General features: G+C 42.6%; 1 protein-coding gene across 1 annotated transcript; it reads right to left on the reverse strand.

Moving 5' to 3' along the window:
• Positions 1 to 454: 454 nt before the first annotated feature.
• Positions 455 to 22,407, reverse strand: LOC146064812 (cytochrome P450 2K4-like). Its single transcript, XM_083178704.1, has 9 exons — positions 22,225 to 22,407; positions 20,310 to 20,472; positions 14,948 to 15,097; positions 13,238 to 13,398; positions 10,864 to 11,040; positions 7,871 to 8,012; positions 6,780 to 6,964; positions 3,625 to 3,766; positions 455 to 664 (listed from the first exon to the last, which is right to left on the reverse strand). Exons 1-9 carry the CDS (start codon positions 22,405 to 22,407, stop codon positions 486 to 488), a joined length of 1,482 nt encoding a protein of 493 aa, XP_083034830.1. The 3' UTR covers positions 455 to 485.
• Positions 22,408 to 23,026: the final 619 nt, after the last annotated feature.

Here is a 23,026-nt window from a genome sequence, read left to right on the forward strand (position 1 = left end):
CTACTTATCATTGTGGCCTCACCCGATTCTTCCAAATGCAAATTGATTCAATCCAAGATGCATCATCCTGTCTCCCAAGAAGTGGGCAGCATCAATAGATTGGCCAGTAATATAATTTAGGTTAATTACTGTGTATTTTATTTATGATACCAGTGGCATAACTGTCTTGTACATCCATCTCATGTACCACCCGGCCTGGGCAGAAAAGGATGGACACCTGAAATCTTCAACTTCTCAGTCTTAAATATAGGACTTGATTTACATTAAATTCATTATTCATTCTTTACAGTATAACTATATTAATACCATTCACAGTACTTGGGGACACTGGGACTAATCAACGCCTTACTCCCTTGATTAGGTAGAGCTTGGAAAGGGCTCCCAATCCCCACTTACTGGTCAGTAACATATTACTTTCTGCTCTCCCCATAGACCTAGCTAGGAAGTAATTAAATGGTTCTCTTATTACATGTTGCATCTCCACTTTATGTACGAGGCACAGCACACGTCATATAGGTCATAGGACTAGCTGTGAAACCAGGTAAAGGGGTCAAGTCCAGGGTGGCCCCAGGAGGAGCCTGAAAAGTGAAGTTCTGCAGCAGCTTTGTGAAGAACATGAAGAGTTCCATTTTGGCCAAGTTCTCACCGGCACAACTTCTCTTACCTAGAACAGAGAAACAGGTTATTTTATATAACTATAGATCCACACTCTGAAATGCTATCCATTGTTGAGCATATCTTAGAAGATGCATCTTATCTCGGTGAGGATTCTTTGGACATCATATTTTTTCCGCCACAGTCTTAACAGCCAGTCCAGCCATCTGGAGGGCATATGGAACCAAGAACCTTTGTCATCTCTGCCATTTAGGGATAAGCTACTCTTCAGCGCCGAATGAAACAAATGTATTGCTTTGGACATTTATAGTGGATGCTTTAACAGGTTGTGTAAAGTCACTTCTGGGAGCCATTTCCCTTTGCATCAAGGGAGTTCTGGTTACTATTCAAACCTCTTCCTCACAGGAAAACCAGATGGTTCCTTCTGATCCATCCACAACCTGAAGTCTCTGAATATTTAGCTCCAGATCCCAAAATTCGTAATAGAGTCTCTGAAGCCCATAATTCATATTCTCTAAATGGGGGATTTCCTATTACCCCTGGTTGTCACCACCCTTACCTGAGAGGGAAAGTAGCAGTTCCTACATTCTGTAAACCATTTAGACCATCAACAGAATAAGGCCTTGCCTTTTGGTTTGTCAACAGAGCATTCACCAAAGTGATATCAGTGATGGCGGACTACCTATGGCTCCAACGAGTCCAGATAATAATTTATCTGCTGTACCTTCTGCTTGCAACACAAACAGAAGACACGCTACAAAGACATCTATTTATCAACTGGTGTAAATCCAGCCTCAGACCTTTTTGGCAGGTAGTAATCCTGGTGGCCTTCTTGGACACTTTGGTTTCTTCCCTGGAACAAGATTGTCTCCCTGCAGGCATTGGTGTGTCCCCCTGGCTTCAGAGTGTGTTAGTGCAACTTTGCATGATGTTATTAGGAAAGATGGTGTCAAACCTTCCACATGGTGGAGTTTGCCCAGTTTCATTCCTGGATTTCCCAGGTAGATATTCTGTTTAAGTGCAATGATCTTCTACTCAGATCATGTCTTAGCTAATGTTGCTGTCCCTGGAGGCTAACCAATTCCTTCTTTGGTGGCTTTACACATCTCACCTGGACAAGAAATAGATAAAGAAAAATGTCTAGAGTGCTAGGGCAAGTGGTTGTGTAATATATCAGCAGCCTCAATGAAAGAGGTATGCCAACCTCTAAAGCTACAACCAAAAAATACACAAATCGTGTGGTGTTCAGTAGGAAACAATTTTATATAAAATTTACAATTTATTGTACACTAAAAATCATATGCACAAAATACAAATCTATACAAAAAAACACCTCCCGGGGTACGCAATCAATTTTATATTTATATTGATAATAACATGCTCAGTATTGCGTTACCTATTTTTTTTTTTTATTGACTATTTCTCCTTTAGTATTTGGGTACTTGTGGAGTATCACGGCTCCCACGACCTTCATCGTATCCTAATTGTATGCTAAAAATCGCATCGCATGCGATCAAATCGCATGTGATGCGATGCGATCGCACCCGATTTTGCACTGAAATGCATCAGAATGCATTGAAATGTGTATTAAACTTGTGAAATGCCCCCAAATGCCATTTTTCATAGTGCACCACCCCCACTATCAACGTCAACCCGAAGTGTGGCGAGCGCAGCGAGCCCGCGAGGGGCGGCGGTACGCGTCCTACGACCTTTTCATACCCCCACTATCCACGTCGGCGTGGAGTTGAGAATAGAATAGTGTGGCGAGCGCAGCGAGCCACCGAGCCCAAGGCGTGGCGAGGGGACGCGGATACCTTCACAGCTATACGCGTCCCCTCGTGGGCTTCACAGGTATCCGCGTCCCCTCGTGGGGCTCGCTGCACTCGTCACGCTTCGGGCTCGGTTACTCGCTGCGCTCGCCACACTATTCTATTCTCATCTCCACGCCGACGTGGATAGTGGGGGTATGAAAAGGTCGTAGGACGCATACCGCCGCCCCTCGCGGGCTCGCTGCGCTCGCCACGCTTCGGGTTGACGTTGATAGTGGGGGTGGTGCACTATGAAAAATGACATTTGGGGGCATTTCACTATTTTAATACACATTTCAACGCATTCTGATGCATTTCAGTGCAAAATCGGGTGCCATCGCATCGGATGCCATCGTATGGCATCCGATCCGATCGCATACGATTTTTGAGTAAAAATGCTCAAAAATCGGTAAAAATCGTATCGCATCGTATGCCATCGTATGCCACTACATATGGCATACGATGCCATACGATGGGAGCCGTGATACTCCACAAGTACCAGTATTTGCACCACCGCAGTCAGCATTACCCTGCCAGCCATACAAGCCACCTTAACACATCTATGCATAATCGTTGATTATGAATCTCTTAGTATTGACTTTGTCATACCAACGTGTACCTGAAAGGTATAAAGGTTTTTGTCTGCTAAATGCACCCTCGTACTTTTGGACTTATGATCCAAATACTAAAGGAGAATTAGTCAATAAAAGTAAAAAAAAAAAAAAAGGTAACGCAATACTGAGCATGCTATTAGCAATATAAAAAAGTTTTTTATATATGTTTTTAACTCTTGATTGGATGCCACCTGGGAGGTTTTGTTGGTATAGATTTGTATTTTGTGCATACTGTATGATATGGTGTACAATAAATTGTGAATTTTATATCAAATTGTTTCTTATTGAGCGCCACACGAGTCATGTATCCTCACCTGGAAAATCTTATTTGGTTCTCCAATGGGTTCTACAGATGCCAGCATCATGATCTGAGGGACAGTCATGAAGATGTTTACATTTCAGGGCCCCTGGACAGAAAGCAAATATTGTCATCACATACATTTGGAACTTTAAACAGTTTACAGGGCTCCACAGGTGGAGCTAAATACTTCACTTGTGATTCTGTGAGGAGACCTGGAAAACAAGCACAGTTGGTGGGCCGAGGTTGAGAACCACTCGTATATGCTATGATATCAGATGGAACTCACCGGCTGAGAATGGCATGAACGCTTCATTCTTCATAAAATTGCCGCTGGCGTCCAGAAAATGTTCTGGGTAAAACTCTTCTGGTTTCTCAAAATAATTCTTGTCATACAGCACCGATGACAGCAGGGGGATGACCTGTGTCTCCTGCAGAGAATGAAAGATTTACTACTGGAAAGTGACATTATGTACTGTATGTAGATTTTGTACTGTGGGCCTGATTCAGATCTGTTCGCTAGACTGCGTATACTTGCCGCCTAGCAAACAGGTCAGCGCCGCCCGGCCGAACGCCTTGCTAGCATGCGAGGGGATGGGTACAAGAACCGCCAAGGAGCGCCCAGCACTTTTCCAAGACATGTCGGATACTGTGCATCTCAATCACAACAGCGCAGTAGCAAAACATAGCTCTACTCCATGAAATGAAGTGAAACCCTCTACACCCACCCTCTGCAGAGCCCCAAACTCCGCCTTCTACCCCTCCCACAGGGAACCTACACACTGTCTTGATTCTCCGTAGCAGAGGCATGAGGGTATTGTCCTGCTACGGAAAGCAACAATTTTATACACCCCTGATGAAGCAGGAAGATACACCCATGAAACGCTTCACTTGACTCACAGACACTCAAACATCAACACCAAAAAGATCAGCTTTGAGAATTAGGGATCATGGGATCATTTGTGACATTATCATCAACTGTCCACCACACATACCATTATCATTATCATCAACTGTCCACCCGTGTTTGTGGGCGCCGATTGACATATTCATTCTTTGGGTTTTACTTTGAAATATTGGTGTTAAATTGAATGTTGAATTTATTCTGTAATTTTTTCAATAACATATTCCATCAAATATTTTTCGCAATTCCAGGGATTTGTACAAATAAACATGTCAGCATTTCCAATGTCACCATACACATTAGAGTGGTGGTGACAATCTATCTAACTTTGTTAAGTAAAAGCGAATATCGCATACTACTGAAATATGTGCTGAGTGTATGATATAATCAAAACATCACTCAAAAATCTTTTTGTGTATTTGTTTGGTGATATATATATATATATATATATGTTATATATGTTGGTCCAACGCGAGAAAAGTTTCCTTTTGGACATTGGGTCCTTCCTTCTAAAACTTAAAGGACTTCATCCCATCCATGAAAACAGCTGGCTGATTGGACTTCATGTAGTAAGTCTATATACATCAATCCCCCATGCTTTTGGCCTTCAAGCGACTAGACGTTTTCTCATACATAAAAGTACTTTTTCTCTCAACCAGATCAATGTCATCATAGACCTGCTAGAATTGGTACTTACCAACAATTTCTGGCTATTTAGAGACAGATTTAATCACTGCTAAAAGCAAAGTGCTACAAGCTGACCAAGCCTCTCTTTTAAAGAAAAGAGAACCATTGCAACAAAAACACTCTAAATTACCATGGGTTAACAGATAAAATGCTGCATCTCCCATTATTAACACCATTACCAAAAAGCATTGGCCGGTTATCACCTCAGACCCGCAACTACCATTCTCCTTCACGTCATTAATGCCGTGCTATTCATGTGGCAGAAATTTAGAAGATTGGCTGGTCAAGACAGGCCTCTCCAAAATCAGACACAAACAACCTGCTGCATCTTTTTTGAACTCGGCCCCACTGGGAGGCACCCGTTGTGGATGCGTTACCTGCCAATTCATGTTGGCAGGCAAATCTTTCCCACATTCCCACACAGGGAAAAACATCTTGATCAAACACCATGTTAACTGTGACACCACTTTCGGGGTGTACCAAATCTTATGCCCATGCGGGTAATCCTACATCGGGAAAACCGAATGCAAATTTAAGGAGCGGATGGCAGCCCACCGTTCTGCCACCAAACTGGTTTTGCAGTGTAAGTGATTGCCGCTTTAAAAAAACTGGAGATTTCTTCCCAAATCTCTCACTTTCTGATTCGTTCATCCTATTAAATTTCACCCATTCTCTCTCTACTGTAGCCCTTATATAGATTTATTTGAAATACAAAATATATATATATATATATATATATATATATATATATATATATATATATATATATATATAAAACATATAACATTATTGAGCTATGGCCACTCCGACCACATCTTAATTAGCCCCTAAATTTTTTCACATTCACCAAAGCAAATCATCCACTAGTTGCATCTTCTAAAGGGCTACTGTATACCATTTTACCTGGCTTACATGGCTATTAGTATTTAAACCCTAATCCTAACCCTAACCCATCCCTCCTCAGAGCTTAAGGTGGTCTTGGATAGGTGATGCAAGTCATTTCTCCTACAAACAACCCCCCCCCCCCAATTAGGTCGAGCCTGTGCGATTACTAAGATTTCAAATTTGTGCCATACCTCCCATACTTTTTAAACAGACAATGCTATCGCAAGGAATGGGTGTAGTCGCACTGTAGTACCCCAAATTCAAATTATGCCACACAATAGCACAATCAAATTCACATTACACTGCATTTATTCCCCCTGATTCATATTACACCACATAGTACTGCCCCTTATTCACGTTATGACACACAATATAAATGTATGCCGCAAAGTAGTGTTGCTTACACATAATGTCCACCCACAGTAGCATTGCTTATACATACTATATAATGCTTACAGCAGTAGGACCCCTTCCACATAATCTTTACATAAGTGTACCCATATCTATCTATGTCCCTCCAGCAGCTTCATGTCTTCTCTCTTGGTGGCATGACATCACATATACCGTTCCAGAAAAGGAAGCTGCTGGGACAAGATTTTTTTGTTGGAAATGAGTTCCACCCCATTCCCCCCAACTATAACCCCAGTGCTTGCCATGATGATCCATTCGTATTCCGACAGTTGGAATGCCGCTATTGTCATTCAGACTGTCGGAATCCTGAGCAATGGGCTATTAACTACTGTACATCCCCCTTTTAACCATTGGGGGTCACTGGTCATGTTCCTTTACATTAGATAACACAATTTGCATTTGCTTGTGTCACCTGTGAATCAGACTCCAAGTTCTCTTGAAGATGGGATGTTGCAAAGGGCAACCCCTCAGATTCTATTATCTTCTAGAATGTGCTTTATAAATAAGAAGTACATTCTGATTGGTTGCTATGGGACACAATAAGATTTGCTTCTTACCTTTGGGATAAAATACCCTCTGAATGTGACGTCCTGAGTAGTAGCATGGGGGATGTTATTCGGAACTATATTGCCAAACCTCTGAATCTCGTGCACTACGGCGTCAGTATAGGGCATGTCCTTACGGTGTATCGCGTGAGGCTCCGCCGACCCGATAACTTTCTCAATCTCATTTTGGACTTTTTCTGTTTACAAAATAAAAGTTAAAAACACTCAGAACAAAAACAAAGGTCATATTGCAGTTTGCTGATTATTATTGGATATTCAAAATGTCAATCGCAGTGGTAGGCCCATGTGTGGGGGTGTGGTCAGTCTCCGGAGTGGGTGTGGTCAGCCACCACAAGGGTTTCCTAACCATTAGAGAGGGCATAGGCTGGGCCTCTTGATGTATATACTCTAATTTGGGGTGCCAGTATATGGTACACAGTATATGCGTGTGTTCAGAACCCAATGAAAAGGTTACCACCGCCCCGATGAACACACGTCCCCCGCCGGCCGATCCAATGCACAGGGCTGCAAATGGATGTGTACGTGTACACATCAGTTCGCACTGGGGCCGCACAGAGGAGAAATCATTGGCTGGTTACTTACCATAAAAGGATTTCTCCTCCTCTGTCTAGCACTTGCAGGCGCTTCGTGACCCAGGAATCACCATGCGGCTACTCGTACAGATGTGAGTTTGGGGCAGTGTTTCTATGGGCATGCCCACCATTTTTGTGGGCACGCCCATGAAATGCCGGGGTCCAACCCGGAATGCCCTCTGTCTGTCAGTCCTCTGTGGGCTGCGAATTTGGAGCCCTCCGAACGGGTCTGAATCGAGCCTACAGTCTGGAACCTGGTAACTAGAGCAGGAGGTGGGCCCCACTGGGAATTTCCCAAGTTGCCCTGTGACAAGAGGTAATTTTGCCCATAGAAGAGGATAGACAGCATCTGATTGGTTGTTACAGGCAACATTAGCTCTTTTTCTGTTTTGGAACCTTAAGCAAACTTTGAAAATTTACCCCCATATGTCAAGAAAAAGTCTCTAGGCTACACCGTATGATGCGCCTCAGTCACCCAGAAGGTCTTGTTTAAGGAATTTGATCTCTTACTTTGTATTTCGGGGTATTTCATCATCAGCAGAAGACCCCATTTCAGAGTGGTGGAGGTGGTTTCCATACCAGCAACAAAGAGGTCGGCCACAAGCGTTGTTAGATTCTCATTGGTGAAATATAATTCCGGACTTGGTTTCTCCTATGATATATAAGGTGCCTTTGTAAAAAAATGTAACATGCAAAATAATGGTACAGTGTGAAAAATGACATTTGGGGTGCATTTAACATGTTTGCTACTCATTTTAATGCATTTGGATGCATTTGTGATCAAAATCGCATGCCATCGCATCCCATCGCATCGCATGGCATGCGATGCGATGGCATGCGATTTTTATCAAAAATTCATAAAAAACCCAGAAAAATCGCATCGCATCGCATGCCATCGCATCGCATCGCATGCCATCGCATACATATTCCACAGCGCTGTACAGAAAATATTTGAACATTCACATCAGTCCCTGCCCCAGTGGAGCTTACAATCTATATTCCCTTCCACATGTACACACGCACACACAGACATTCTAGGGTTAATTTTGTTGGGAGCCAATTAGCCTACCAGTATATTTTTGGATTGTGGGAGGAAACCGGAGTACCCTGAGGAAACCCACGCAAATATGGGGAGAATACACAAACTCCGCACAGTTAGGGCCATGGTGGGAATGGAACCCATGACCTCAGTGCTGTGAGGCAGTAATGCTAACCACTACACCGTCCGTGGTTCCCCTAGTAATCATATAATATACTATTACTATTGTCATAATTTGAGACATTTGACAAGAGGAGGGAGTTTCCACTCAACCAGAAACTATCTAACACTCCTATGAGGTAGCCCCCTTCCATTTCGCTTGTCCTTGTGCTATATCTCTCCTCTTTCTCATCTCCCCATCAGTGGGGAATACACACAGACAGCATGGCATGAAAGTGGTTGCACAGGAAATTGGGACACACAGCAGTAGTATCTGTGCCTGACTCTATGCGACTATTGCGTTCACATCCACCCTCCAAGACCATTTGCACAATTCCTGATGAAGGCGTGTGAACACGCCAAAACGCGTTCCGCCACTGCATTCCTGCTCCAGCACATCATTGGAGAATATTTCCATCTCACACCTCTTCAATTCAAAACCGTTGGAATTCCATATCAGACGACATCCGGACCAGTTTTCATACCACCATCTTGGATCCCAAAACAACTGCAGCCACCAAGTCGGGTATTTGCCATACCATAATGACTGCATCATTTCACCATCTCACCATTGTGCGATATCTGGGAATCCACCACTGGGTAATCTCCGGGACTTTGAAAATCCTTTTCTAAACAAGGACTTCCACATCATATGATAATTATATACCGTAACCTACCAGTGCTGATTCGGATACAAAAAATCAATTCTCCATAACACTGAATGTTAGCTGGAAAACCTTACTCATCAATATATTTGTTATTGATTTTTTATATTATTTTTATTATGATTCCATGAGAATTCTCATATAAAATGTATTTATGATAATTTTATTTTTCATAAAGTATATTAAGATATTGTAATAAATTCTTTTCAGTAAAAACCCCAGCGCTGTATCATATATATTTCTTCTTGTTAATTGTGTTTGAAGCCATTTAACGTACCAGTATATTTTTGGATTGTGGGAGGAAACCGGAGTTCCCGGAGGAAACCCACGTAAGTACTGGGAGAATATACAAACTCCGCACAGTTAGAGCAGTGGTGGGAATCGAATCCATGACCTTAGTGCTGTGAGGCAGTAATGATGACCATTACTCTGTCCATGCTGCCAATGGTTACAAATAAACGCTTCCGTGCTGGACATTCAAATCCTGACACCTGTCTCGTATTCGTTGATAACCAGGGCAGCATGAAATGGATCTAAACCAAATTCTTTAAGCCTAACATTAATCATTCCTTCATTAAGATTCGTAGTGATTTTCAAACTTGTTATGTACAGTAAATACAGAGAAATCGGGGAGCAAGACAAAATACAAAAAATAACCTTTTCAATATGAATTTTAGAAAACATGGCATGCAGAGCGAAATACAGCACATAGGCCCTTATTCTGATCGGTGCGGCCGGATCCGAATATGCGGCCAGGACCGTGCGTGCGAAACCCCGCCTTCCATACGGATCGCCAACTCCGTCCGTACGCGGTAAGAAGCTGTCCGAACGGACCGCACGTGTATTTTTCATGGAATACGCCTCCTCCATCTCAGGGAACCTCCCCCATCATTCGATGGTCGCAGACCATCGAATGCAGGACCGAGTGGTCCACCAGCTCCCGCAACCTCAGACCACACGGGCATTTCTCCGTGCAAAAGCAGGGATCTGGGCGGGCAGCTGACATCCGGCGATGTCATATGTCCGCCCCCTACACGTGCGTCACGGCCGCATTAAAATACGTACGCCCAGCGTTTGCATGGGAACGCCCATGAAACGCGGGGCGTACGCATATGGTAATGAGCCCAAATAGCCCTTCACGCCCCTCTCCACCCCCTGGTCGGAGTGTTCACATTTCATGCGGGATTTGGCCGTACACCCCGCTCGCACATGCGCAGAGACGCCTCTGCACATGCGCAGACACAAAACATCGGCGGCACAAACGCACGCGGATATTACCGCACCAACCAGAATAAGGGCCATAGTGAATTCCCATTATTGTTACATAAGGTGATACACCACAAAGAAAAATATTTGAAGCTAACTGAATTAAAAGTAATATTTTGCACAAAACAAAGAGTTCTTTTTGTTGTTAATTTACCTCCATGTAGTTAATTTGAAACGGTAAGAAGCAGTGGTACAATAACTCCAGAGGAGGGGGTGCAGCACACTCCAAAACTCAAATAGGGAATCCACACCTACTACAAGTGACTCCCAGCTGGCAGTGTTTGGCAGTATTTGGGGTGGTGGCTCCCCTTCTTACATTTTGGACTCCGATGCAGCCCCACCCCTGGATCCGCCACTGGTAAGAAGTAAGTTACCTCCTGCTGTTTCACCAGGAACTTGTCAATGAGATTTCTCTGGTCATTAACATCCAATTGTTTCTTCTGGTTGGCGAAGGTCTCCCTGATGAAAACGTGCAACTCATTCAAGTTGCTAGTAACTGTTTTGATAAACCCGGGAAACCAGCGCATCACGGATGGAAAGGCGTTGTACAGCTATACAGAGAGAGAGAGGACATAGTTACTGTACATAAACATAGTTATAATTATATATTTATTTATTGTGTAAACAGATGGCTGACCAACCTACACAATCCCCCGTTGGAAAGGGGATAACGAAGACACGCAAAGCAATTGTAGGATGGCACCTTGCGTGTGAAAGACAACATTGTTTGGATCATCTCAACAACTATTTCACCTGAAAAAAGATTCTTTAGTAAACATTTATATTTTTACGCACTTCCGATTTATGTTCCTTTGAAGAAATATTTAAGGCTCTAAGGGTCTAATTACAAAACCTTAACACAAGGCCCCACCCTACAATTATTTAAAATTTATGTATATATATATATACATATGTTGCTGATTGTGTTCCTAGCTAGAGCTATTCCAGGCGCTGATACTATCCAGGGCATTTTACCCTATTTGTATTTGGGAGACGTGATATCACGTCCATTTTTTAAGACAGGTGTGACTTGTTTCATCTATTCTTGGCTATCATTATTTTCAACTGCTATTTGGAAATTTAAACTCCATCTTGAGGCATTGGCCACTCAACGTGTCCTACAGGACACTTTAACCTTCAATCTTTGGATCTCAGAAAAGGGTGTTATTTGCACCTCACTTCTGAATCATTGCTTTATTTGTGTAAAAAAAAAACCCTGATGAAGTCTTTCTAAAGACGAAATGCCTAGGGTTCTTTATATCATCATGAAACAAAGGAATGGATGCAAACCATGGAGTTTTAAGTGAAGTCGTTTAATAAAATATATACTGTTTTACAAACAATTGTACATATTGTGTTTATCTGTTTTTAAACATTGGTAAAAAATCCGATCAGGTGGTGGAGTACATCAGCGCTCTCTATAATCCCTTTTTTCTACATGAATTTTGTCCCCCACTAACAGGGGAATCTATAGACCAGCTGCTTTAAACTTGTGGGGCACACTTGGGGTCACTGTTTGTTTATGTATATATGTATATATAAGTATATACAGTATGCATACACTCATATAAGCCATGGATTGTCATTTGTGCCCTCTACTCGCCCTGATTTATTCCGCTCTAAAATAGAGAACTTCTAGCTGTCAACTGAAGCTAAAATAATACTTTACAGAAGGTGGATATTCAGATGTCGGACTCTGTAATTATACCTAATCATCTACGTAACATTCTTGTTGTATCCTGTTTAAAGAACCAGACCATTTCTTCCCAAATCTACCTAAGGATGAATTGAATGCATTGAATTGTTGGAAAAAGCGCACTGATATTGTTATTAGTATGGCGGACAAGGGAGGCACGGTTGTTATATAGGATGTTATAGTATATGAATCTGAGATAGAGAAACAGTTTTCTGATATTAATGTATATACGTGTTTAACTAGTGATCCTACTACCACTTATAGACGTGAACTCGACCACTACCTTGCTGACTGTTTAAGTTCTGCCGCTAATTCTATGCCATGCCATTTTTTTTACATTTATTTTAACTTTTACAATTTTTATAAGACAGAACTATGAACAGATCTCAATGGTCTGTGCATGGTTCTGTCAAATTCGCGGGTTTTTTTTGCAACGTTTCCCAAAATCGCATATCATTAAATTTGCGAGTAGTATACTTTATAATGGGAAAACATCTGGATGCGAATTGAAGTGTTACTAAAAATCGCCAGTTCAGAATGTGTGAATTTGCGGCAAAAAGTGTGATCCCCCCCCCCCGGAAATCGCATCCTATAAAATGTGCGGTTTTCAGAAAACGTGTAAAAAAAAAAATCGATTCCTGTTAAATGTCACCCAATGTGTCTATTCCATATTTACAGCAGGCTGTGCTTCCACTTGTGCACATAATTTGGTTTGCATAAAATAAAAACGTCGTCAGTTTCTCCCGTACACAAGCACTGCTCCTGCACCCAGACTTTACATTCTGATTGGCCACTCTCGGCAGCGGACAAATGACTGTGGTCATGAAGCCTCATTTCAGCAGGAGAGACGTTACTGTATAGCAAAGCCGTTCACACAGTCAGCTTAGTCCAGCACATCCCCTCAGCCCCACACCCTGTATGCACACTGCACATCCCCCATTTTTTACACTCAACAGACAACCCCCCCCCCTCCCCCAGGTGGTTAATTTATCCATTTGCGTAAAATTAACGTGGTTGACAGAAATATATTAAATAAAACCTAAACTGCTTACCATGGCCAGCGGGCTCCCACCTAATTTGAAATTATGATTGACAACCTTCATAAGCCTCAGAAGTTTTGGATCTTCATAATCAAATCGATGGCTGAGTAACATGGACACGATTATATTCACAACAGCAGCATTTAAAATCTTGGTATTGTCAAATGGTTTCCCTGGAATTGCAAAGAAATTCAAAGGAATTGAAAGAGAAAAATACATATACAAAGCATCCGGAAAGAATTCGCAGCGCTTCAGTTGGTCCACATTTTGTTATGTTACAGCCTTATTTCAAAATGGAATAAATTCATTTTTTTCCACCTTTAAAATTCTACACACAGTGGCCCTGATTCTGGTTGACAAGGTAAGCTGCAAAGATCGCAGCTTACCGAGTCCCAGAGTGCCCGCCCTGACGAAAAAAATGCCCTGCGCCACCTTATCCTCTCGCATGGTTTATGAAAACACATCCCCCTCGCATGTACCCGCAGCAGGAGAAACATTCACTCGCAAATATAAATCAGTGGAGACTGGCCTACAGATGGAGCACCACTCAGCCAGCACCGGGGCTCAACAGAATGCCCCCATTGGTGATCGCTGGCGAAGAGGCGCTCCATCTGACTGGGATGCGCGAGCGTCTCACAGGCACGCCCATCCCAGTTTTCGGGCGGCGGGGGACGGGAACCATGCCTGTCTACACTTCAGGGAGACGGGAAGAGTTAGGGGGGTGCAGGGAGGCGGTGGGGAGTGGCAGACAGCGATGGGGAGGTGGCAGGGACCGACGGTGTCCCCTTCTGGTCCGACCACCAGACAGACCCCCGCTGAATGAGAAGGGCTCCATCTGTATATTTTGTGGGCACCGGGATGAAGGCAGGGAGGGTGGCTGACATCATGTGATGTCCCACCTGCATTTGCATAGGAATGCCCAGCATTTGTATGGGGACACCCATGAAATGCTAGGCTTTCCCATTTCCCATCACTGCCATCGCCCCTTTCCCTGTGCAAGCACCATGCCAACTGTGCAGGTTGGCGAAGGCGCCTGCACAGAAGCCCTGCACATGCGCATTTGAAAATATGCGCATGCGCAGTAATTCACCATCGGTCCCTGGATACCAAAAGAATTAGAATAAGGGCCAATACCCCATAATTACAACGTGAAAAAAGTGTTTTCGAGATTTTTGCATCTTTATTAAAAAATAAAAACAGTGGGCGCACCCATAGAAACACTTGGCGGGCCCCAGCGAACCCACACGTAACCCTGCCTGTTGGAGGCAGGCGCATTACGTCAGTGCCCGACCCAGAATTCACGTAGATTCAAGCAGCCGCGGAGTGACTCCTGGGTCACACGGCAACTGCGAGAACTGGGCAAAGTAGGAGAAATCATTTCTCCTCTGTGCAGCCACAGGCGTTTGCATTTCTGCACAGGGATGTCTTCGGCAGAGTGTGTGTGTGTGTGTGTGTGTGTGTGTGTGGGGGGGGGGTGCTAACCTGCTCGCAAGAAAGTCTGAATTGAGTTCTAGATTCAATGGTTTGGTGCCTCAATTTGCTGATGATTTGCAGGGGTTTCAAAATTCTAACAAAACTGCCGCCGTTGTAAATTCTAATCATTTTAAAACCAATATAAACCAATCAGTACGTATCAATAACAATTTTCTCTACTACAGCAATGCTTACGGTGCATTCAAGAATAAAACAAGATCAAACGGTGTAATGAAGGCCGTCACTGACCTTTGTAGGAGTTGATCAGTTTCACTAAATATTCACTTTCTTCGGTAATTCTGTTTTCAATGGTATTCTTGCCCATCCCAAAATCCCGTAGCGTTGACAGAGCGAATCGTCTCATCACTCTCCAGTTTTCATCATTTGAAAAAATAACTCCTGGGTTAAGGGGACAAACACTTTTAAACATTTTTGATTCCAAAGGTTGGAATTCTGTTGAACAAATGGTAATTTTGCTCATGATATTGTGCTTAACTAATACTGTATAGGTAAATAGCAGATCCCCTATGTAATACAATGATGGCAGGGTGGATTGGAAAAGTGGAAAAATTCCTGGTGGGACAATGTATTTCCGAAGCATTGTTTCCACCCACTGTAATTCATTACACTACACTGTCCCCGTAGATTCTGTTATTCCATCTCTGCAGTACAGTAGGTCTGCCATCCAGTGATGCTGGACCTGTCCTTTGGTGCTGCCCACGTCAAGCCACTGCTACAGAATTTTCCAAGGCCACTTTCAGTTCCGAATCCACCCCTGCATAATGGTATAACCTCTATCCTTTGTATAAGGGAAACTCCGTAGCACACAAACACACAGAAGAACATTCCTGTGAAGTACTGATTGGGCCCGGATTTTAGTGTAAAGCCCTGTACTCTCTAGATCAGTGTTCTCCAACCACTGTGGCGTGGCACACTAGTGTGCCTTGAGCTGTTCTCAAGTGTGCCCCCAGATCTATAGATGCCCAAACCAGCTTACAGCCACAACCAACTCAACTGGTCTCTTCTTTTCATGTAAATGGCCAATGTATTTTATTTTTGTTACCCGTGGGGACCAGTGTGATTGTTTTTTTTTTTTTCAACCTTAGATTTTTATTGATTTTCAATGGTTATGAGTGAAAAAGGGTAAGGGTTCAGAAAAAAGAAAAGGGGGGGGGGAGGGATACAATGGTGGGGTTACAGGGAGGGTACATATCCGATTCAGAGAAAATTTAAGACATCTAGTACAGTCATAAGCAAAATCGAGTCTCTACCATATACCATTGGGGAAGCCATCTATCCTGGGAGAGCGCAGAAATACTGTAGTCCTTGACAATTCCCATTGGGCCTAAGTCTCGCCTAGAGAAAGTTTATAACTTGCCCAAGGGGCCCACTTCTTCATGGTGGGTGAAGTGGATAGTAGGTTAAAGGGACAGTCTAATGTTTCAAATTGGTAATTGGAGTGGACTGTATTCGTGGATTCAGACCAGTGGGGAACTGCGGTGGTACGCCAGTTGCGTGCTAGAAGTCGTTTGGTAGTTGAGAGAATTTGACTGAGTACGTATACATCCGAAGGAGAAGTGGACTGTGGGAATAGATGAAGTAGAGCTACTTTTGGGTGTGGGTGGATTGCACATTGCCAAATAGTAGTTAAGAGATGAAATATATGTTTCCATAAATCGTTTAATTGGGGGCATGACCAAAAGATATGATAAATCGTCCCCACTCCCCGGCACTCCCTCCAACATGCTCTCATTGAATTTCGCCATATTCTATGGAGTTGTGCTGGTGTCATGTAAAGTCTATGAATAAGTTTGAACTGTTGTTCAATATGTGAGATGCATTTAGAGCTGCCCAGATTTGCTTGGAATACCAAGCTCCATTCATCGTCTGACACTGAACATCCCATGTCCAACTCCCATTTACCCAATGCAGGGAATTTAGTTTGTCGGTTTGGGGTCACAAGTGCTGTATACCATCTAGAAATGGCGCCTTTTTTGTGTGACCTATTGAGCAGGGCCACCACCGATTTAGGCATCAGTCGCAGAGTAGGTAGTGGGGGGGGGGGGGGGGTAGTAGTAGTGTAACCAATGTCTCAAATGGAGGTACTTGTAGAAGTCTCTCCATTGAATTGAGAACTTTCTGAATTTGGGAGAATGAAATTAGTTCTCCAGCGTGAATAATGTCTCCCAGAGTGTGGATGTTTGTCCAAGAGGTAAAGGACAGGTTAGGTATCAAGTATGTTAAGCTATTTAGCGAGAGGTCCAGGGAGGGTAGGGACAGTGTATTTATTCTACAGACAAATAAGTGCCAAGCTTTACAGATCAAGCATACAGTGGGGGTGGGGGAGGGGGGTAGACCCAGTAAGTCCAAGAGTGGGAAATCGGAAAGGAGCCCTCGCTCAAGTGCTACCCAGGGTCTCTGGTCAGTCTCAGAGTCCCAGGCTCCCAGGGAGGACAAGAGAGATGCTATTTGATATGCTTGGAGATCGGGGAAGGCTAGGCCCCAAGGAATTTAGGAAGGGACATTGTCACGCGAGCTAACCTCGGTCTTTCCCCTTCCATACGTAGGTTATAAATAATTAAATTTAGCAATGAGGGTGTCTGGCAGGGTGACAGGGATTGTCCTAAATAGATATAATATCTTGGGAAGTAGTACCATTTTGATAGCAACAATTTGCCCCAACCATGATACATGTTGCATCATCCACTCTTGAGTTAGATGTGAAAATGTTGCTAAAAGCTGGGGATAGTTGAAGGAAATAATATCTCGAATCTTCGTGGGGATGTGTATACCTAGGTACTAGAGGCTTGCCATGAGTAAGTGTATTTGGCCTTTAATTTGTTCAATAGGGGTAAAGGGAAATTGATAGGTAGGGCCTTAATTTTTGAACAGTTAAGTTTGTAGTAGGATATGCTCGAGTATTCTTGCAGCAGTTCATGGAGTTGTGGAAGAAAAGATGCAGGGTTTGTGAGGGCTAACAATATATTGTTTGCAAAAAGGCACACCTTGCATGAGGTGCCAAGAGAACTGGGCCTGTCACTGAGAGGGTACATCTAATGGTCGCAGCCAGGGGTACAATTGCTAAAGAAAATACTAATGGGGACAGTGGATACCCCTGTCGCGTGCCATTCGTAATCTCAAATGGGGCACATAGCAGTCCTCTAAGCAGCACTTGAGCTGATGGGTTAGAGTATAAAGCTGTAATAGATGAGAGGGCTCTGCCTGCAATACCAAATTTGAGCAACACAGCTCGCAGATAGCCCCAATGAAGTCTGTCAAACGACTTCTCTGCGTCCAACGAAAGCAAAAGGAGAGGTTTGGAGGAGGCAGAGAAGGCGTCGAGCACATCGATCACCCTCCTCGTATTGTCCGGGGCTTGTCGTCCACTCACAAATCCCACCTGATCCTCATGAACCAGGGATGGGAGAAGCGGTGATAGTCTATTAGATATAAGTTTGGCATAGATTTTTACATCTGAATTTAGCAAGGTAATCGGGCGGTAATTAGCCAAAATCGAGGGTTTTTTCCCCGGTTTGGGAAATTTAATTATTCTTGCTTCTAGCATGTCTGCCGGAAATACTCCCCTAATGGAGGCCTCTTCAAATACCAATTGTAATGGCTTAACGAGAAGTTCTCGGAAATGTTTAAAGAAACGATTGGAATACCCATCTGGGCCCGGCACCTTATCTGGGGGGAGTTCAAGTATGACCCCAACTATCTCGTCTATAGACCAGGGTTCTTCCAAATTGTGGAGAGTGACTGTGTCTAGAGAGGGCAAGGATAGTTTATATAACAAGGATGCTATTCGTGAGGGGGTCGGTTGGGGGGGTTGGGGGGTCCTCTTGTAGATTATATAAGGGAAAAGAAAGCACAAGAGATTGTGCAAAAAGTGGTTGCACTGGCTGAATGCACACAGAAAATATGTACTTGTATTAAAGCTTTATTTTTATTAAAAATAAAAAAAAGTCAGTAAAATTTAACTATTAATAAATGTGTTTATTAAAATACCCCTTTGTTGTGTTTCCTTTATTTATATATAAACATTGGGGAATAAGTCGTTCTAGGTGAAATAAGGGGTTAAAATCACATATAACATTTTCTAGACATGGTGCTCATACAAAGAATGAGAAGAAGTGAGAATAGTAATTAAATAGTATTAGAGCCCGTCCCTTGCTGCACTGTATTGGATTGTATTTTTCAAAGGAGATTCTCTGGGTCTGTTTACATATATATTGTTGCCGTTAATTGGCTTTCAGCCCAGTCTCATCTCCTTTGATATGTTTTAAGCCTTGTACACATGCATCGATTTTTCCAGATTGTTGATTCGATTTTGCGTATAGAAGCAAAATCAAATCGAATCCTAAACGAAATCGAATGGTTTTTGTGTCACTTTCGTTCTGAATTCGATTCGATGCGCGCTCCCGTTTTCACAAAATCGAACAAAAAAATCTACTGAGCAGCCAAGGAAATATCGAATTCGATCTAGTAAATCGAATGTGTACAATGTACCATGAATGTATATCAAATTCGATATCGAATTCGATATCTAATGCAAAAGTACAGATCTAATGCCAAATCGAATGGGAAGATCTCATGCCAGATCTAATAGAAAATCAAATCTAACATTGAATCAAAAGCAAATCGATGTGTGTGTACGGGCCTTTAAAGAGATTTATACTGGTCAAGCTGTGTACACACGCTTATATTTTTCCCTGTTTTCGATTTGATTTTGCTTATAGAAGCAAAATCGAATCCACATCGGATGGTTTTTAGGACACTTTTGATCTGCATTCGATTCGATGCGCACTCCCATTTTCTCAAAATCGAATAGAAAACTCTACTGTGCAGCCAAGGAAATCTCGAATTCGATCCAGTAAATCAAATGAGTACATTGTGCCTACATTGTAAAATCGAAATTGAATCAAATGCAAAAGTACAGATCTAATGCCAAATCGAATGGGATGATCTTATGCCAGATCTAATAGAAAATCAAATCTAGCATCAAATCTAAAGCAAATCTAAGAGTGTACAGGGCTTCAGAGTGATTTATATTTATACAGGAGATCCTCTATCTGCACCAATCATAGGAGTCCCAAATCTATCTACAGTTTTTTTTATACTATATTTATTTTGATATATATAACAATTTTTTTTTTCATAGTTTGCCACTCTGTATATAGATGGTCAGTAATTTAATATATAATGATACAGAGATCCTCTGCCTGGACCGGCAGTTGGAGTTCTGTTCTAATCTCCTTAGGGACTTGCCGTGTTGGCTGTTCCTGCATATGCCTGTATTTTGCAGGCTGCAGTATGTGTGGCTCCGTACAGTTTTAATTTATTTAATTTTTACTGTTGCGTTTTTCAAAAATATATCTCAATATTTATTCACATACATCAGGTTCTTAATTTCATGTTATTTAGGTTGCCACTTCGCATGCCGATGGTCAATTTGTTAGTGTGTACCAGTACAGAGATCACCTGCCTGGACCGGCAGTTGGAGCTCTACTGTGGTCTCCTGGTTGGGGACTTGCAGTGGTGACTATTCCTATTTAAGCCCGTATTTTGTAGGCTGCAGTATGTATGACTAAATATTGCTGAATTGATTTACCATATCCTTTAATTACATCTTTGAAAAGTGGCCCTTTTGATCTTCCAGAGAACTCCTCTGCGTGGTTTACCAGGGCGTCTTTCACTGTCTCATACCCGGTCAGGACGACAACTTTCTCCTCTCCTAGCTGTACGCTGTACACTGAGCCGTACTTCTCCGATAGCTGCAAAGCAACACACAGTGACATACAGTAAGTAGTTGATGTAAGTTCTTATTAAGCACAGTCACTGCACTGTGGGTCCGGTTCTGAGGCAATTGTAGCCACAACAACCCTGCATCTTTTGCTGCTGGTCCCTTAGTTCTGATTAGCGTATTACCGGCTCTGTGTTCAAAATGCCACTGTTGCTGTCTCAGCCTGGCTGCCACCCAGTTCTCCTGCTGCAAGCACCGGGATGCCGGAACCAGGAATCTTCACCCCCCCTCCCTGATGACAGGCCTGTTTTAATGCCTCAGACCTAGTTACATACAGTACAGTAGTTGCAAGTATGCACTTACTGAACTTAAGCTCCTCAAGACTTCATATTGAAGGTGCTGGTCTTTAATATTGTATTTTGAATTGTGTTTATCCAAAAGATCTGAACTGATCACCTTACACAGTAAATCCTTTTGCATAGATACAGGTGATGAGACACAAAAATAGTCTCTATTTTACCAGCGAATGAAGTCTCTATTTTACCTGGTGAATAAAATCACGTAAGTTAGACGGTCTGCCCAGTTATACAGAAATAAAAACTCCTCACCCTTATATACAAGGTCTTCTCTATCTCCACTGCTCCCTACATCTCCAACCTCATCTGACTATACACTCCCTCCCACCTTCCCCGGTCGACCAATAACCATTGGCCGACCATGGTCACTGCATACCAAGATTTGGCCTGTGCTGCCCTCCTTCACTGGAATGCATTCCCTCGCTCCATTAGGTTCTCTGTGGCCTTTTATAGATCCAAACTGGCACTCAAAACCCATCAGGTTGACATGGGTTTTTCAATTTTTTTGTCCGGAAAACCAATATAGTTGACATGAACACCGTATCGGTGTACCACTGTGCTCATCATGCTTCGGGCATGGTGTCTCACTACACTTGGCACGCTATTATATTCTCCCTCCATGCCCTAGTGGATGGTAGGGCATGAAATACCGCCTGTCGGCACGTGTCGGCTCAGGAAAAAAACATGACAAGCCCATGTCGAAAACCTAGCAATGTTGTGGATGGCAAATACGGGAAATATGGGCACAGACGAGTATCACGGCCATGCTTGAGGTGTATTGCTTATAGTTGAGCTGCTCCCCTTTGAGTTCTACTTGACAGCAACTCAACATGAACGACCCACCCAGTTCCAGAACCTGATTTATAAAGATGAACGATAGAAGGTCCAAGGTCTTAATAAACTAAATAGACCGTAAAGATGAACGATAGAAGGTCCAAGGTCTTAATAAACTAAATAGACCGTAAAGACCACATACTAGTACAAAGCATACTTGGAGTGAACATTTGGCTAGTACTGTACCTGCATTAAGGTTCGGAATCATGCTCACTCCAAAAGATCCATAATTGTATGAGAGAGAGAGAGAGAGAGACTAGCTGCATACAACGGGGTGCAAACAGGCGGCTGACATAACCGGAGTAACATAGTCAGCCGCCCACACAGTTCTCGGACCGGACGCCGCAAGTCTAAGTCAGCCCAGACTGACTTAGATTTGGGAGCAGGGGAAAATAATTTGATGTTCGGTGACCATCGAATGATTTTGCTCAGTACGCCACTGCGGGGGAGGGGCATTCGCATGCTTGGCAGGCGGCGTTAGAGAGGTGCTCAGTGAGCCAACAAAAATGTGATAATTTGTTTACCTATCTAGATACAGACCATCATTTCCTACCTTCATGCTAATAAGTTTATTATAGTAAGTGTAATATTACCTGGTTAAATGTTTCGTAAGGTTTCCGCATATTAAAAATGTGCAGGTTTCCGATGATTGGTAAAGGTTTCGGTCCAGGAGGAAAATTGGGACAAACGTTTCTTTTGCGTCCATAAAAAATAATTGCCACAAAAAGGCACAGAATAACTGATAGAAGTATTGTGACCGGGTCCGTGATATTCATGGTGCTTGAAAACCTTTGTTTTTTTTTCTATAAAAAAACAAATACAAAAAATGTATAAAAAGCAATATACGGTATATACTGTATATAAATAATTTATAAAACAATTAATTAACACCCAGTTGTGTGCAGAGATATATGGAGGACTTTGCACTCAATGTATTATCTCAAATGTGTCAGGTTGTCTTTAAATAAATATAAGATTATGGTCAATTATTAACTGTTATCTGTGTTTGCAATATACAGTATTTAATATGTAAGTTCTCACAAGCACGCCCCTCATTTCCAGTGTTTCTTCCATACACCTGGGTCCACTACTGTCTCTCAGCCAATTTGTATGTGTGACATTCAAAAATGTGCCTGTACTATGTCCACGTGTATTAAGTGGTCTGTAGTAGACCCACATTTGATATTTTGGGGTTGTTAAAGTAGTACTGTCAATTATGTTTCATTATTACAATCACATTTGCTGCTGCAGTTTGTATATTTATGTTCACTCAGTTTTGTATTTTACCTCTGTACGGCACTGTGGAAATTTGTGGCAGTTTATAAATAGAAACTGATAATAATTAATTGATTAATCAGTCATACTTTGTTTTAAATTAGGAGTTTTCTCCTTATT

The sequence above is a fragment of the Crinia signifera genome, chromosome 3 (genome assembly GCF_055691185.1).
Source record: "Crinia signifera chromosome 3, ASM5569118v1, whole genome shotgun sequence".
NCBI classification, from domain to species: Eukaryota; Metazoa; Chordata; class Amphibia; order Anura; family Myobatrachidae; genus Crinia; species Crinia signifera.

Excerpts from the sequence above, each read along its gene's own strand:
- LOC146064812 (XM_083178704.1), bottom strand. The coding sequence starts at position 22,407 with ATGAATATCACGGACCCGGTCACAATACTTCTATCAGTTATTCTGTGC. Across the intron at positions 3,767-6,779 it reads GAGGGTATTTTATCCCAAAG|GAGACACAGGTCATCCCCCT; the intron begins GTAAGAAGCAAA and ends CATTCTCTGCAG. Across the intron at positions 665-3,624 it reads GTTCATGCCATTCTCAGCCG|GTAAGAGAAGTTGTGCCGGT; the intron begins GTGAGTTCCATC and ends TCTCTGTTCTAG.